Source organism: Cetorhinus maximus, chromosome 11, assembly GCF_964194155.1.
Source record: "Cetorhinus maximus chromosome 11, sCetMax3.hap1.1, whole genome shotgun sequence".
NCBI classification, from domain to species: domain Eukaryota; kingdom Metazoa; phylum Chordata; class Chondrichthyes; order Lamniformes; family Cetorhinidae; genus Cetorhinus; species Cetorhinus maximus.
Window position 1 is genome coordinate 91,932,042 of NC_135889.1, and position 17,263 is coordinate 91,949,304.

A 17,263-nucleotide genomic window follows, 5' to 3' on the forward strand; every position below is an offset into this window, starting at 1 on the left:
ATGTGCTCGTGAATCAGAGAAAATTTCTATATACTTTTAAGCTAACAGACAAATCAAAGTCATTTGCTAATATCTAGTTTTGCATTGCCACTTTAAATGCTTGAACTATTGAAAAGTTTAATTTCCTACCGTGATTTAGGCAAGCCTTGAGCCAAACTCTTCTCTCTCACACGTGCTTTCATCACCTCGTTGTAGTCACCATTTTTGAAAATTGGATATGCAAACCAACCTCCATAAAACTTAAATAACAAAAAGCATAAAATTACACTTCAACAGTGTCCTGACTCTATAGCTCTTCTTCAGTCATTATACAATCCATGTCAGAAGAAATGAGTGAATATGTCATTGATTACAAATGAAATATGGGAAATCTCACTGTCCAATAATTAAATAAATACACAATGAGTATGACTCAGTATAATCATTTAAAGTGCCCTTGTTTATATTTAAATAGTTGTATAACAGAATAGACAGAGTGGATAGACACTTGAGATGTAGTGGATTCATTCCTTTCAAGCTATGAATTTTGAAGCTGGGCTGAGGAGTCATAAAGGGACCTTGCTCACATTGTGCTAACTCTGATTCTACAATAAAATGGTGGGCGACTGGATTTTATGCTCCCACCCCCACCGGGCGTGTTTTCAGCGGGGAGGACATGTAAAATACCAGGGGTGGCAAGCCCACCACATTGCTGCCCACCCCTTGTTCTGTCCCCCATAATATGGTAGGTGAGCCAGCATCGAAATCCGCAGCCCATCTGCCATTTTAAAATAAATAATTAATGGTCAATTGAACTTGTTACCAAACCAACTGAGCTAAATAACACGCTGTCCACTCTATAATGCAGTTGGCACAGGCAGGCGGGGGTGGGCAGGCCATTTTCTGAAGCAAACTGCTTAAAAGGTAGAAAGAAAGGGGGTGTACTTCCTTTGAGGGGAGCCCTGTGTGCATCAAGGGCACCCCGCCCCAAGATGATACTGCTCTCTTGGTTCCTCTTTGGCCTCCAAAACAAGCACCCCCAGCTCCCTTGCCGCCCTCTCTAGGCTCCCCCAAGTCTTTCCCGTTCAAAACCCAGGTCTTCCCTGTGTGGATCCAGAGTCTATGGCTGTCTTGATCAATGGACTTATTTGCAGTCCCAGCATCACGCACTACTGAGTTCTGGCGCTGACGGAACTGCTAGAGATTTGTCAGCAGCTCTCGAGGGCCGAACTTTCTCCCACTGAAGGGGCAGAAGTCCTAGTCTCACCTCGTTCATGCTGCTCACAGCATGTTATTGCTACGGGACAGCCTGGTCTACTTGGGTAGGTTGGGTCTGACATTTCCTCCAGGGGCACGTGCAATATGCCCCACCTGTAAAATTCAGCCTGGTATTTCTGGAATGATGAACTAAACTCAGAATGGTGTGTTCCATTACTGTTGATTCAGCTATGTGATGAAGGTCTGCAGACCATGAAAATAAGTGGCCAAGTTCTAATCACTAAGTGAATATTTAATTTTTATCAATCAAAATATTTAGTCAGTGAAGAATCTACAGTCCTGCTGATTAATGCATTGAGAGTACTGTGGTGGAAAAATCAGAAGTGTGATCCGAAAGAAAGAAAACCATTACTGTCAACAACTGTTGCAAAGAGTAACACAAAACAATAGAACATTCTTGTTGAGTTCTCAAGTCCCATTTGACCTTTAGCTGAAGTGTCGTGTGAAGCAGGGTGCTATCATACAAAAACGAGGAAACACAGGATAGTCAGCATGTTGAAAGCCTGAAAGCAGAAAGCATGTCCCCTACTTGGTTAATGAATAATAAATGCACAAGGATGAAAATAATGAAGAAATCCTTTATATACCCAAAATGTGTTTCATTAGTTCACAGCAACATAAGTACTGACAGTCATAGCATGGATGCCGGGGGGCCCTCTGTGGGTCACGGAATGCCCATAAAGGACGACACCACCACCCCCCACCAAGAACCCAGCGGGAGGCCACCTGTGAGCCCTCCCAATGCAGGCCAAATGACCATGGGTGTAGGACATGGCCTTTAATTGACCATCTAAGCAGCTCAATTGCCCTCCTTGTTCATAGGTTCCAAATGCTCTGAAGAGGACGCCACACTTTCTGGACAGTTGGCTGACAAGAACTTCCATTACAAAAGCCCATAGAAAGTCGATGAGCAAGTGCAAATGTAATGGTTCGCCAGTGACCACAAATTCTGACTCATTGTCTCGGCTTGGAGGGTGTGTGTGTGAACAATCAACAGTAATCAGGAACAGGAATGGGGATTATTCTTTTCCCGCTTTCTTAACAGAGCCCAGCTTATTTAAATAAATAAGATGTAAACAAATACTAGATTGTTTCTTACCATCAAATGCCTATTTGCAGCGTCAATATCTTCCTGTTTATATGGGTTCCTTGGCTCAACCCAGTCAGAATTGATCGTAATGGAAATCAACCCTCCCTGCTGTGATCTGTAAGTTTCATTGTACAAGTGCCAAACTTCAGCATGAGCTTTGATTAGATTGTGACCAACAATATAAGGAGCACTGCCTAATCTCATGGAAATACCTTAAAACACAAGAGGCAGTGGTTTGTTAAATAAAAAACAGTTCATACTTTTCTAGAATAAAACAGTCAAAATCATAATGTGGTTAAACTTGTGATGCATCAACACCACTTTCATGATAGAGTTCAGAGTTCTTTTGATGTTTTATCAGTATATTACTATAATTAAGGCAGTTGGTAATACCACAAACAGAAAATGAATGTTTTATAAAAGTATACTTATTGGGGATTTTGAAGGCAAATTGATCTAGCTTGCCCATGGCAAAACTTGTGGGATCAGCTACAACAATGGTTTTACGTCACCCTGATTTTACTCTTTATTGAAGTTAATGGAAAGTAGTATTGTATAAGGTGTAAAACTGGCATTCCATCCAACCCTATGAACTCCCACTTGGAGGGTTGGGTTAAATTTGATGTCATTAGTTACATCCCTAATAACCATTACATTTAGATCTTCTTTCAGTGAGATTTTATGCCCAAAATTGCATTATGAGTTTCTGCCTCCCTACAGCACCAGATATGATCGTGATCAACACAAAATAATTAATAGACATTGCATTGGTTGCTGTGTTTCCTACTGGCATCCATTTTCCTTGGAAGTAAACAGTAAAACATTTGGTTAAGTGACATGGGAGTCTGAACTGAAGTGTGATTTCAACATACTGTTAGCTTAAGGCCACTGAAGTCACTTTAGAGAAAAAAAACTGCAAGATGCAAAGAGAATTCATAAAGGAATATCTTGAGAAAATTGTTCATATTATAACCTTTGGAAAGCGTTCAATGCAATATAGGCAGTACTTGCTCCTAAAAGCTTTTACATGCACGATACACATACATGATACTGAAAAAGTACAGCAGTGCATATACAATACCTGGTGCTGCTGTGCCGTAGCCATAACCAAGAAGTGCTGCATTGTAAGGCTCATTCAAGGTTATCCAGAACTTGACCTTGTCACCCAATCTTTGAAAGCAGAAATTAGCATATTCCACAAATCGGTCAATGGTGCTACAATTTTCCCAGCCACCCACATCTTGCAGAGCTTGAGGCAGATCCCAGTGATAAAGTGTAACCTGTAGATAACCAGCAGATGATAAGCATAGAGGATTCGCCATTGTTTTTCACTTTTTTCCCAGAAAAAGTGGCCACAGTATTTTTAAGAGTACATTTGATACCGCAAACTTAATGCTCAAAATACTCCGCCAATCTTTTGACAGCAAGATACTAAAGCAAATGGCAGTCTCAGACTTTGAAAATCAACAAATGTCAAATAAAATATTGCTCCTTGGCTTGTAAAATCAATCATTTTTAATAACCAAAAGGATTGTAGGAGGCCCTACAATCTTTTAAAATTCATTAAAAATAGATTATCCTTGACAAATGCTCTTGTATCATCATGTTAGTCAATACTGGTCCACTTCATTTACTCAAAGTTAATAATCTATTGCAAATGAGAGAAAAAATGCAAAGATGCATTGTTATTTGCTAAATTTAACACCATTTCATCACAGGCTAAAATATGTTTACCTGAGAATTAACTTTTATGTCCCACTATTTTCTGTCAATGTTCTTCCTCCTACCTTCCTGAAGGGGTTTGACCCTGGATCTAAGACATCAATGTCCACTCCTACCCCAAACCAGAACCTTGTCCAATTTCTTGTGTGAGCCTAAATGGTGACAGGTGAGCTATTCCTGCATGCAGTTCATGTCAGCTGATTCTGCTGCTGCCCTTGCATGTTATCCAGACATAGGCACTCTCCAGCAGGGGTACTGATGTGGAACAGCAACCATGTGTAATTCTGCCCTCCCTAAACCACCACTGCACAAGCTTAGTCTATTCAAACTAGACTGAGATTAAACTTGGTGCCTGGTCTGAATGGTTCAATTACTGATTGCCTTAAGAAGTTGAGTCCTTAAGAAAACTCATACTTATCTTTTTTCAACTGAGTAGAAGTCTCCTTTAATATACATTTCAAATGAGAAATGCTAAAATAAAATTACCAACTGAAAATGCATGTGTACTTGTTAATGCTTTGCATGTATGTGGCTGCATTTCATGTTTAGCTCCAGTGATCCATTATGCATTATTGACCAACAAATGTATTTTTGCTAATTCGTGATATGTACCTGAGGTTTAATGTTAGCTGCAAGAAGAGCATCTATAAACTTTATGTAGTAGTTTAATCCAACTTCATTTACAAATCCTGTGGTTCCATCTGGAAGAATGCGAGACCAGGATAGGGAAAAGCGATAATGGTTGACTTTCAGTTGTTTCAGAATAGCCAAATCTTCATCAATCTTGTGATAGCTGTCACACGCTACATCTCCAGTATCATCGTTGCCTACTTTCAAGGGAGTATGAGTAAAGGTGTCCCATATACTAAGTCCTTTTCCATCAGCTCTCCAAGCTCCTTCAATCTATCGTCAATTAGATAACAGTAAATATACAATTTGCTTATGTGCTTAAACATTTTCTTGGCATTGTGACTTCTATAAAATACTGAACATCTTAACATTATTTGCCCTTTATGTGCCCTTCAGAAATATAGAGGGAGACTCATTAACATATGATCTGCCCCTTCTTCATTCTCAAATTGTGCCCTTAATAAATATAGAGGGAGACTTATTAACATATGATCTGCCCCTTCTTCATTGTCAAATTGTTTAGCAACCAGCAAATAACATCTATCAGCCATGAGGGCACAAACACTCTGAATGGTAGATATCTATACATATATTATCAACTGAACTGTATAAAAGGAAGATCCATTCAGTGGGTGAATTTGTCAATAATTGGTTTCTATTAAGAGTATAGGGCAACATTTCTCCCCCTGTTGGGGAGGGGAAGTGTGGGAGCGGGCATGGGTTGGCTTCCGACTGGGGGCACGCTGCCATTTTACATGGGTGGGCCAATTAAGGCATGTGTGTGGAAGAGCGTGCAGATCTTCCTGAGGCAAAATGCTGCCTCAGAGAGATCGGCTCACATTTTAAACTTTAAATAAAGGTGAGAAAAAAATTTCCCTGCCATGTACCCTCATGTGACAATGTCACATGAGTTGGGACATGTCCATAACTTTTATTTTAAAATATTGTGAGATTTTTAAATCCTCATGAAACCTCATCCAGCCTGTGGATGAGGTTTCATGCTTTTTCAGAATCCCACCGGGGCTCCCGGCCTGCCCGCCAACCTTAAGGTCCATTAATGAGTTCAACTACTTTGTTAATGGCCTTAATAGGCTGTTGACAGGTCAGCGGGTGCGCAGCCAACTCTGGTGCGCGCCCGCTGAACTAAAAGTCTGAATGACGTGCCGTGACATCAGGGCGCACGCCCGACATCAGCCCACATCATTTTACGCGTCGGCGAGCGGGCCCCGCCCCCACCCACCGACCGGAAGATACAGCCCATAGTGCACTAGCAACATCTTGTGGTAAATATTAAATACTGCAAACACTGCAACTCAACAGCAAAGCTGGGCACATGTATGAACAGATATTAAATATGGTAAATTTCTGCCCATAATATGTCTTCCTGGTGGGGGTTCTAAATGACACAAGAAGTTCTTACCAGAAAACTAAGGGCTCTCTATCTGAATGTACACTGTCACGAAAGTATAATAATTTTCATAATATTTTTCTGGCTTATTGTGAAGTAGGTTTATGGGGGTAAGTATAGGTGGTCCTGACTGTGTGATTTAATTAGATTTGGAGTCAAGTAGACTGCAAGTGTGAAATTATCAAAGAAGCTAGGTGTAGGAATGTGCTTGACATGCTAATGAGTAAACATGGTTGCTGGCTTAGCATGTAAGGTGTGAAGGGAATTTGCATTTTTAGATAAATGAAGGGATTGTTTGGATTTCAAAGGGATCGTAGTCTGTTTACAACTTGCCAGATAAGCATGGGTGAGGAGTGTGTTTATTTTTCCCAAAGGTTACTGACAATATTGGCAATATGAAAGATTTTATATTATGAGAAAGATACAGTTTCAAAGACATGTAGAACGATAGACTTTACATATTAAAAAGAGAGTAACATAGATAAAGGAGAATGAAAGGCTAGGTGGAGAAGGTCATGTAAGATCTAACAGGAGTGTGTGAAACAGCCTTCAAGAAGTCTCCAACCATTAGCGCTTAAGTCAGCTACATAAAGTAACTGAAGTTGGGGAAGTCTTTTGGAATTCCACTGTCAAGTGGGTACTGTGTTAACTTGATTTCATTTTAAATCTAAAATCTATTTTGGACTGTTGCCTTAAGGGGGGCGTGTAATTGGGAGTCAGGTCAATTAGGAATTTTTAGTCATGAATATGTACTCAAAATCTTTTATTCTGTTAATAAATATTTTAATTTAATTTTTAAATTTCTAAAATCTCTGAAAGTCTTGGTGAACTCATTACTTCTGAATTCAGTGCACACATCTCAAAATAAATATAAATTGTAAAACCGTTGTGATAGTGCGACCAAATTTCCCTTGTGGATTTGGTCTGCCTAGCACATGTCATCTGCCACGTTATAACAATGCAGCAGTTGAAATAAAACAGATGAACTGATAGTTCAAATAGAAATAAATAAGTACGATCTGATAGCCATGACAGAGACATGGTTGCAGGATGACATAGATTTGGGACCTTAATATTGAAGGGTACATGACATTTAGGAAAGACAGGATGCTAGGAAAAGGCGGAGGCATGGTTCTGATAATTAATGATGGTATTAGCACAATAGCATGAGTTCAGGAAACCAGGATGTAGAAGTGATTTGGGTAGAGATGACAAATGATAAAGAAGTGACATGTGGGAGTGGTGTACAGGCCCCCTAACAGTACCAACACATGATGAAGTATAAAGGAAGAAATAATGGAAGCTTGTCAGAAAGGTACAGCGATAACCTAGGGGGATTTTAATGACATATAGACTGGAAAAATCAGATGGGCAAAGGTAGTCTAGATGAGGAGTTCATAGAATGTTTTTGGGATAGCTTCTTAGAACAGCACATTCTGGAACCAACCAGAGAGCAGGCTATACTAGATCTAGTAATGTGCAATGAGATAGGATTAATTAATGACCTTATAGTGAATGCGCCCCAACGAAGCAGCAATCATAATATGATTGAATTTTATATTCAGTTTGAAGGGGTGAGAGTGGGTCTAAGACTAGCATTTTAAACTTAAACAAGGGCAATTATGAGAGTGTGAAAGCAGAGCTAGCTAAAGTGAACTGGCAAATTAGGTTGAGGGATAGGTCAACAGAGATGCAGTGTCAGACATTTAAGGGGCTATTTCAGAATACACAGAATAGATACATTCCAATGAAAAAGAAAAATTTCAAGGGGAGACCCACCATCTAAAAAGTCAAAGATATTATCAAAAGAAAGCATATAATTGTGCTAGGATGGGTAGCAGGTCAAAAGATTTGACAGAATATAAAAAGCAGTGAAGAATGACTAAAAGATTAATAAGGAGGGAAAATTAGAGTACAAGAGAAAACTAGCTAGAAATATAAAGAAAGGTAGTAAGAGTTCCTGTAGATATTTTAAAAAGTTAACAAAGTGAGCATTGGTCCTATAGAAAGTGAGTCTGTGGAATTAATTATAGAAAATAAGGAGATGGCAGATGAATTGAACAGGTATTTTGCTTCCATCTTCACTATAGAGGATACAAGTAACCAGAAATAGCTGTAAATCAGGAACTGGAAGTGGGGGGGGTGGCAGGGAGGAACTCAAGAAAATTACAATCAGCAGAGAAGTGGTACTGAGCAAATTGTTGCAGACTGACAAATCCCTGGGTCCTGATGGACTTCATCCTAGGGTCTTAAAAGAAGTCACTAGTGAGATAGTTGATGCATTGGTTTTAATTTTCCAAAATTCCCTGGATTTGAGAAGGTTCAATTCATTTGGAAAATAGCAAATGTAATTCCTTTATTCAAAAGACAGAAAGTAGGAAACTACAGGCCAATTAGCTGCAGCTTAACGTATGTCATAGGGAAAATATTAGAAGTTATTATTAAAGTCACTATAGCAGGGCACTTATAAAAATGAATGGTAATCAGGCAGAGTCAACATGGTTTGGTGAAAGGGAAGTCATGTTTATCTAACTTAAGGGAGTTCTTTGATGAAGTAACAGGTGCTGTGTATAAGGGGGAACCAGTGGATGTAATGTACTTAGATTTTCAGAAGGCATTTGATAAAGTGCCACATTAAAGGTTATTGTAGAAAATAAAAGTTCATGGTGTAGGGGTTAACATATTGGCATGAAATAAAAGATTGGCTTGCTAAAAGGAAACAAAGAGTAGGCATAAATAGGTAATTTTCTGGCAAGATGTAATGAGTGGTGTGCCACAGGGATCAGTGCTGGGGCCTCGACTTTTTACAATTTATATAATGACTTGGATGAAGGGACTGAAGGTATGGTTGCTAAATTTGCTGATGACACAAAGATTGGTAGGAAAGTAAGTTGTGAAGAGGATATAAGGAGGCTAGAGAGAGATATAGATAGGTTAAATGAGTGGGCAAAGATGTGGCAAATGGAATATAATGTGGAAAAATGTCAAATTGTCCATTTTGGAAGAATAAAAAAACAGCATATTATCTAAATGGTGAGAGATTGCAGAGCTCTGAGATGCAGAGGGATTTGGGTGTCCTAGTGCATGAATTACAAAAGGTTAGTAAGCAGGTAAAGCAAGAAATTAGGAAAGCTATTTATTTATCCTGAAGGGAATTGAATACAAAAGTGGGGAGGCTATGCTTCAGTTATACAGGGCATTGGTGAGACCACATTGGAGTACTGTGTTTAGTATTGGTCTCCTTATTTAGGGAAGGATGTGGATGCATTGGAAGCAGTTCAGAGAAGGTTTACTAGACCAATACCTGGAATGAGTGGGTTGTATTATGAGGAAAGGTTGGACAGGCTAGGCTTGTATCCCCTGGAGTTTAGAAGAGCAAAAAGTGACTTGATTGAAAGTGATAAGATCCTGGGGGGTCTTGACAGGATGGATGTGGAAAGGGTGTTTCTTCTTGTGGGAGAATCTAGAAAGAGGAGTCACAGTTTAAAAGTAAGGGGTCTCCCATTTAGACAGTGATTAGGAGAAATTTTTTCTCTCAGAGGGTCATGAATCTTTGGAACTCTCTTCCTCAAAAGAGGTGGAAGCAGAGGTTTTGAACATTTTTAAGGCAGAAGGAGATAGATTCTTGATAAGCAACGGGTGTAAGGTTACCCAGGAGAAGTTGGGAATGTGGAGTTGAGGTCAATCAGATCAGCCATGATCTTATCGAATGGCGGAGCAGCTCGAGGAGCCGAGTGGTCTATTCCTGCTCTTAATTTGTATGTTCATATGTAAAGTCATGAGGGGTCCAGACAGAATGGATAGAGAGAAACAGTTCCCATTGACAGAAGGGTCAAGAACCAGAGGAGACCAAATAAAGGTGACTGGCAATTTTTTTTTTATGCAGCAAGTGATTAGGATCTGGAGTGCTCTACCTGAGAATGTGGTGGAGACAGATTCTATTGCGTCTTTCAAAACGGAATTGGATTATTATCTGAGGAGAAAAAAAATGTATGTCTACAGAGAAAAGGATTGGGAATGGGACTAGCTGAGTTGGTCTTACAGAGAGCCAGCACAAACACAATGAGCCAAATGGCCTCCTTCTGTGCTGAAATTGTTTTATGACTGTATGATCCATTGAACTTCTGGCTGGCTTTGCACTAACAGAGCCATTCTAAATTGTATTTCAACAGGAACAGAAAATCTAACCTAATGTGTTTTGTCTTGGCACTGAAAACGTATCAAGTTCTGAACTTGTATATCCTTGAAAGTGTATTTCACCATTAATGAAGATAGACTCTAAGGGCAGAATTTTGCCCTTGATGGGTGGGCGGGCCCCACCGGCTCGGCGGCGGGTGGGCAGCTGATCGCCAGCGCTGAAACGGGCCCCGCCGCTATTTTGAGTGGGCGGGCCGCCCGACGGGAAGCGCTATGCGCTTCCTGTGCAGGGGGGTGGGGAGGGATTCCCCCTGCTGCCTCAGGGAGAGCGCTGACAGTTTTTGAAAGTTGAAAAATAAAAAAATTATTAACATGTCCCCCTCATGTGACAATGTCACACAAGATGGGACATGTTAATAAATGTCACAGAAACTTTATTAAAGTTTTTTAAAACAGGCATGAAACCTCATCCCACTGGTGGATGAGGTTTCATGTTTCTTCAGAAGCCCGCTGGGGCTCCTGGCCTGCCCGCCAGCCTTAAGGTTGGACGGGCAGGGCCTTCTATTGGCTTAATTATCCTGTCTACGGCCTCAATTGGCCATTGACAGGTCGGCAGGCGGACAGCTGATCGCGCTGTGCCCGCCTTCCTGAATATTTAAACTGGGGGGGATGACGTCGGGGGTTCCCTCCGACATCATCCCATGTCATTTTCATGTCGGCGAGTGGGCCCTGCCCCCAGCTCACTGATGGAAAAATCCTGCCCTATGAATGGATTTTCTGTTTTTTAAATAGAAACACACTATTGAGTTGTCCCTGGGCTTTAGAAAACTGAAAGGCTATTTCCTAAAATAAATTATGGCAGTAGTTCTGCCCCAGGGTGAGGGGTTATGCTGTAGTTTTTTTTTCCTTATTCTTTCATGGGATGCGGGTGTCATTAGCAAGGCCAGCATTTGTTGCCCATCCCTAATTGTCCTTGAAATTAAGGGCTTGTTATGCCATTTCAGAGGGCAGTTAAGAGTCAACCACACTGTGTGGTCTGGAGTCTCATGTAGGCCAGACCAGGTAAGGACAGCAGATTTTCTCCCCTAAAGGATATTAGTGAACCAGATGGGTTTTTAACAAAAAATCGATGATAGCTGTCATGGTCACCATTACCGAGCTTTATATTTCAGATGTTTTAATTGAAATTATATTCCACCAACTGCTAAAGTGGGATTTGAACCCATATCTCCAGGGCATGAGCCTGGGCCTCTGGATTACTAGTTCAGTGACACCATCTCCCCATTGTAGCACAATGTCAGAGCTGGCAGCCCATTTGAGCAGAGGTTGTGGTGCAGAATAGGGTAGAGTGCAGTAACTACTGTGATGGTTACTTTACCTTCAGTATTATTAAACTATTCCCGAAATCTTCCTTTTGGAAAAGTTATCTGTGCTGTCTATGATATTGGAAAGACTATAAATGTCATAAAGAAACAGTGAAATTAATGACAAGCGAAGATGGCACAAGAAAGACTTTAGATCATGATCTTCTAAAGGAAACTATACAATTATAACAGGCAAGTAGGAACTGGATTGTAGTGATCGATAATAGTATTGATCATACTATATAATAGATAATACTAGGGGCAGAGTTTCAAAATAAGATGGAGATGAAAAATTTCTCCTCTCAGAGGATCAGTTATCTTTGGAATTCTCTACCCCCAATGACTGGGTCATTGAATATATTCAAGGCTGAGTTAGACAGATCTTTGATCTAAAAGGGAGTCAAGGAGGGATTGGCAGGAAAGTAAACTTAAGGCACAATCAGATCAGCCATGATCTTCGTGAATGGTGGAGCGGGCTCAAGGGGCTGAATGGCCTACTCCGACTCATCATTCTAATGATCTTATGAACTTAAAATAACAATGGCGTGATATTTTGGGAGACAGAGCATAGAATAATTTCATATGTTGTGGCCCAGATTTTGCAATGGTAATGACAGTGAAATTGTCAGTGTTCACTGTCATTCCTCCACTGAAACTGACAGCAACTTTGGGAGTCAGCATATGCACAAACTATGCGGAAATCAGATGCTGCTATCATTGATTCTACACTTCTGCAGAGGGTGAGATTCCCACAGTATGAAATCTCAAAGCAATCAGTGAATTGACAAAAACTTCCATTCTTACACTGTTAGTCTCACCATAAAAATCTCTGCAAAAAGTTACACCTTGCTGAATGAGATGTAACTGGGTTTTAACAGCATACTAACTTCACAATTACTACTAAACATCCTTACTGGGCCTGGGAAACTAATTTATTTACTTCTCCATTATGATAAATTCCACATATTTTAAAATTGTTTTTTAAAGTTTGTTCATAACATTTTGGCTTCCATTTTAATCCAATCATAATCATCTGTTGCACTATCTGAAAGTTTCAGTTGGAAGTGGAGGGATTCAGTGCTTTTAATTTCTTGGCTGCTGCCTGTGAAAATGTTTCAATGTGATTGTCAGCAAGCAGGGTAAGCAGCCATCTCTGTTGCTGGATGCCTGGAGATTCCCTGGACATGGCGGCAGATTTAAACTGCATTAAGAAAGGGGAAGCATGCAGCACAAAGAAAGCTAGATCTTTTTTTGAGGTCACCTCTGAGAGCAAAATCCAGTCCATTTCTTTTTCACATAGGCCAGAATTTTTCCTATGGCAGGTGGGCGTGGTGCTGATTGCTGCCTGCGATTGGCTCTGCGCCGCCATTTTATGTGGGTGGGCCAATTTAGGCCCACCCAGCGTAATAAGCGACAGGTCGCTACCTGTGCGGGCAGGGGGAGGAGGGAGAGTCGGGGCCAGTGCTCTTTCACGCATGTGCGCGAAAGAGCGCAGAAATCTCCCTGAGGCAGGGAGATTTAAATAATGATTTAAACATGTCCCCTCATGTAACTGTGTCACATGAGTTGGGACATGTTTTTAAATTTATGAAAATTTATTTATTTGATAAAAATTTCAGGAAAACTCATCCCACTCGTGGATGAGGTTTCCTGAAAAACGCAAAGGCCGCTTGGTCTTTTTGCCTGCCCGCCAACCTTAAGGTTGGACGGGCAGCGTTCGCAAGTTGGCTGTTTACATTTCAGCGGCCACGCAGCCAACTCCGGCACGCGCTCACCGAACGAAATATCACGATGGTGCCCGATGACGTCAGGGCGCATGCCCGACATCATCGTGCGTCATTTTACGGGTCAGTGTGTCGGGCCTGCACCTGCACACCGACGGAAAAATCCTGCTCATAATTTTCTTCGATTTGTAGATTTACCATTGTTTAGATACTTAATTTCATAGTATGGATATACAGAAATTGTGGCCTTTTTCTGATTAAAACTCATGGCAAGCAATAAACAATGGGCATGAAAGTTTACTATTTCTGTATGTAATCACTATGATCATGATAAAACATCAATTCTGTGTTCTGGACTGCATTCTCTACTACCAAAATCTATGTAAGCGTGCACCTGGCTTAAAAGCTAACCTGATAGGCAGCAGTAGCCGCACTCCATGCAAAGTTCTTCGGAAACTCCCCATAAAGAAATTCATCATCTTTCTGAGGTGGGAAGCCATTGTCATGAATTATTTCTGCATAATAATGTGCTGACCGCTTGGGAGTTCTTTGTCTGTTGGGGTCTTTGAAGCTTACATGATGCAGCCCAAATTGCAAACTGTATCCATTGACCCATTCAAAACTGTCCAAGAGGGATGCAGCTGTGTAGCCCTTAAGATTAACATCATCCAACTTGTAAGCTGCAATTTTTTTTAAAGAGAAAAGAATGAATTCCAGGTTATTTGACTCATAATTATGTTACTTTGCATTAACTATTCAATTCTATAATAATATTTTCTTTTACTGGATTTTCAGTACACTATAATGAGGATGCAGCTACTACAGCATATAGCTGAAAACAATATTAATATTCAGAGAAAATTCTTCATGGAGCAGAGACAACTCCTATTTCTACCAATCTATAACAATTGTTTTTTCTGCCCCGACCCTTCTCATTTTTCTCTTGCTTTTCTCTCACTTTATGGTCCCATAATTTCTGTGTGTTGAAAATTCAAGAATTCGAATAACCTTTTAAATAAAATAGAAAAGATCTAAAATTAGCTTAAGCATGAAGAGAAATAACTAGAAGTCACAGCTTCCTAAAGAAATCCAGGTATTTCTATATAATTTTGTTAGACAAGGTCACTTAGATTTTTTATCTCAATAAACGCTCCCAGCACTGTTTGTAGCAGAAAAATAAAAACAAATAACCTTTTAGAGCCTCATTGATATACGTTTTGTAGTAGAATATTCTGTCTGTATCATCCACAGTGGAAGTAGGCTTTGTCGCTACCCCATTTCCAGTTATGTAAATAGGGGGATTGTTGTATTCTTCCTTGATCCAGTTCAGTAGTCTTCTCAAGCCCCAGGCTCCAGCCTTAAATTTCTTAGTAGCTGAAGTTGGCCAACTTGAGTCAAATTCTTCAGCCGTGTCTCGATCATATTTATACGAAAACAGTTTGAGTTTGGCGATATGATGACGTACAATTTTTGTGGTGTATGTACTGAGACAAAAAACATCTGCAGTACCACGGATGAGAGCTTTCTCTTCCTCTGTAAACTGGGGAAGCCTTGAAGCTGATAGACGTTGCAGTTCACTCTTGTTTCCAACCTGCCATTTCATTGCGTCAGGGTAATCCCCATTTTTAAAAATGGGGTGTGCAAACCAACCCAAAATAAACTGCAGGTAGCGATCAGCTGCAGCTATATCTCGGATGTTATTAATTACCTTTGGTTCCACCCAGTCTGCATTAAGGCTGATAGAAATTAAGCCTTTCTGTGTACTTCTGTATTTATCATCATATGTGTGAAAGGCTTTGGCGTGAGCCTTCAGCACCACATGTGCCACGGTGTATGGAAGATTGCCTGGTTTGTTTAAAGCAGGGGGAAAGGAATCTGTGCCATATCCTTCCCAGCTGAATACAGAGGGTTCATTAAATGTTATCCAGAACTTAATTCTATCACCAAAAGTTTTGAAGCAGTAATCAGCATATGCATTAAACAGGTCAACCAGTTCCTCTTTCTCCCAACCTCCAATATTTTGAAGAGCTTGAGGTAAATCCCAGTGGTAAAGTGTTACCATTGGTGTTATATTGCTTGCAAGAAGACCATCAATTAGTTTGTTATAATAATCAACACCTGCAAGATTCAGTGACTCAATTCTTCCGTTGGAGAAAATACGAGACCATGAAATAGAAAAGTGGTAGTTTTTAACTCTCAATGCTCGGAGCATGTAAAGATCTTCATCAATTTTGTTGTAACTATCACATGCAACATCTCCAGTGTCACCATTCTGGACCATATTGGGCGTGTGTGTGAAATTGTCCCAGATACTAAGTCCTTTTCCATCAGCATTCCACCCACCTTCGACTTGATAAGCCGAAGAGGATACACTCCATTCAAATCCTTCTGGGAACGTGTCATAAAAGAACTTGTCCCTTTCCATAACCTCCTGACTTGAAAACTTCTCCCACACAACTTTAGCCTTTGAGGGCACTTCAGATGCTGGCAAATTCCTCAATCTTTTAACATTGTTGTTGGGAATAAGGATCTGAATTAAATTGTTGGAAGAGCTGTTAACAAAACCATTATTCTCGATTATCTGTGTGTAAAAATATGCTGATTCCTTTGGAGTCCTGGGTCTGTTAGAATCTTCAAAATTCACATAATGAAGCCCAAATCTTTGGCTGTATCCTTGCGGTCCTTCAAAATTATCCAATAGTGACCATAGTGTAAATGCCTTCACATCAACATTATCCATAATTGAAGCTGATGGGGGTGGGAGGGGTGGAAATTAAGGCAATGTTAATTAAGTTTTGCAGTAAATATATGTAACTAATCACTGTGAGACTGGCAATCAAATAGTTTAAAAGACAACAGCCAACTTTGCAGCAAGTTTTAAACTCTTCATTAATTTTGCAGAAATAGTCCTTCACAAAATAGATTCATAAGTAAATGTGAAAATACCATCAGCTCTGTATTTCTGTTATGTAACCTATATCTATACCTTCTTTCCAAACTCACAATCTTTGCAGCGCTTGATTCATTTTTGCTAGCAAGGGCTTATGAAACCTCACAGCATTTCTGCAGTATATCTAAGAAAATGTATTGGCTGCAATTTCCCTCAAATTTGATTACAAATAGCAATTTGCCATTTGCTTGAACTTTGTGTGGAAAATATGAATATTTTACTATTTAAAATAGTTTAACGGAATTGTTATCTGGCAGGAATAACAGATTAAGTTTGTAGGAGAATAAACTCCAAATCAGCAAACCAGAATCTGGACTCCTTGAACCATTATTAATATAAAACTGATGATAGAAGCTTAAAATAGTATACTTCAATGTGCCATGTCAGATCTACCATTTTAATTGGGGGTGTGTTGAGAAGTCTGTGGCTGTTTCCTTGGCAATCCATTGCTTTTATTCCTTCATGGGATATGGGCATTGCTGGCTAGGCCAGCATTTATTGCCCTTCCCGAACTGCCCTTGGGAAAGTGAGCCACCTTCTTGAACCGCTGCAGTCCATGTGTGGTAGGTACACCCACAGTGCTCTTAGGAAGTGAGTTCCAGGATTTTGACCCAGCAAGGGTGAAGGAACGGCGACATAGTTCCAAGTCAGGATGGTATGTGGTTTGGAGGGGAACTTGCAGCTGATGGTGTTCCCATGCATCTGCTGCCCTTAACTTCTAGGTGATAGATATCTTGTGCTTGGAAAGTGCTGTCAAAGGAGCCTTGAGTTGCTGCAGTACATCTTGTAGATGGTACACACTGCTGCCACTGTGTGTCGGTGGTGGAAGGAGTGAATGTTGAAGGTGGTTGATAGGGTGCCAATCAAATGAGCTCTTTTGTCCTGTATGGTGCTGAACTTCTTGAGTGTTGTTGGAGCTGCACTCATCCAGACAAGTGGAGAGTATTCCATCACACTCCTGACTTGTGCCTTGTAGATGGT

General features: G+C 40.3%; 1 protein-coding gene across 1 annotated transcript in view; it reads right to left on the reverse strand.

The window, feature by feature from the left end:
* The window catches only part of LOC144686214 (lactase/phlorizin hydrolase-like), a 50,677-nt gene that overhangs the window by 16,783 nt on the left and 16,631 nt on the right, over nucleotides 1–17,263 (reverse strand). The window contains exons 7-12 of the mRNA XM_078551308.1: nucleotides 14,524–16,080; nucleotides 13,744–14,012; nucleotides 4,682–4,972; nucleotides 3,429–3,627; nucleotides 2,357–2,559; nucleotides 130–239 (exon numbers count right to left, since the gene is read on the reverse strand). Coding sequence (XP_078407434.1) covers nucleotides 130–239; nucleotides 2,357–2,559; nucleotides 3,429–3,627; nucleotides 4,682–4,972; nucleotides 13,744–14,012; nucleotides 14,524–16,080 — 2,629 coding nt within the window. The remainder of the gene's footprint in view (nucleotides 1–129; nucleotides 240–2,356; nucleotides 2,560–3,428; nucleotides 3,628–4,681; nucleotides 4,973–13,743; nucleotides 14,013–14,523; nucleotides 16,081–17,263) is intronic.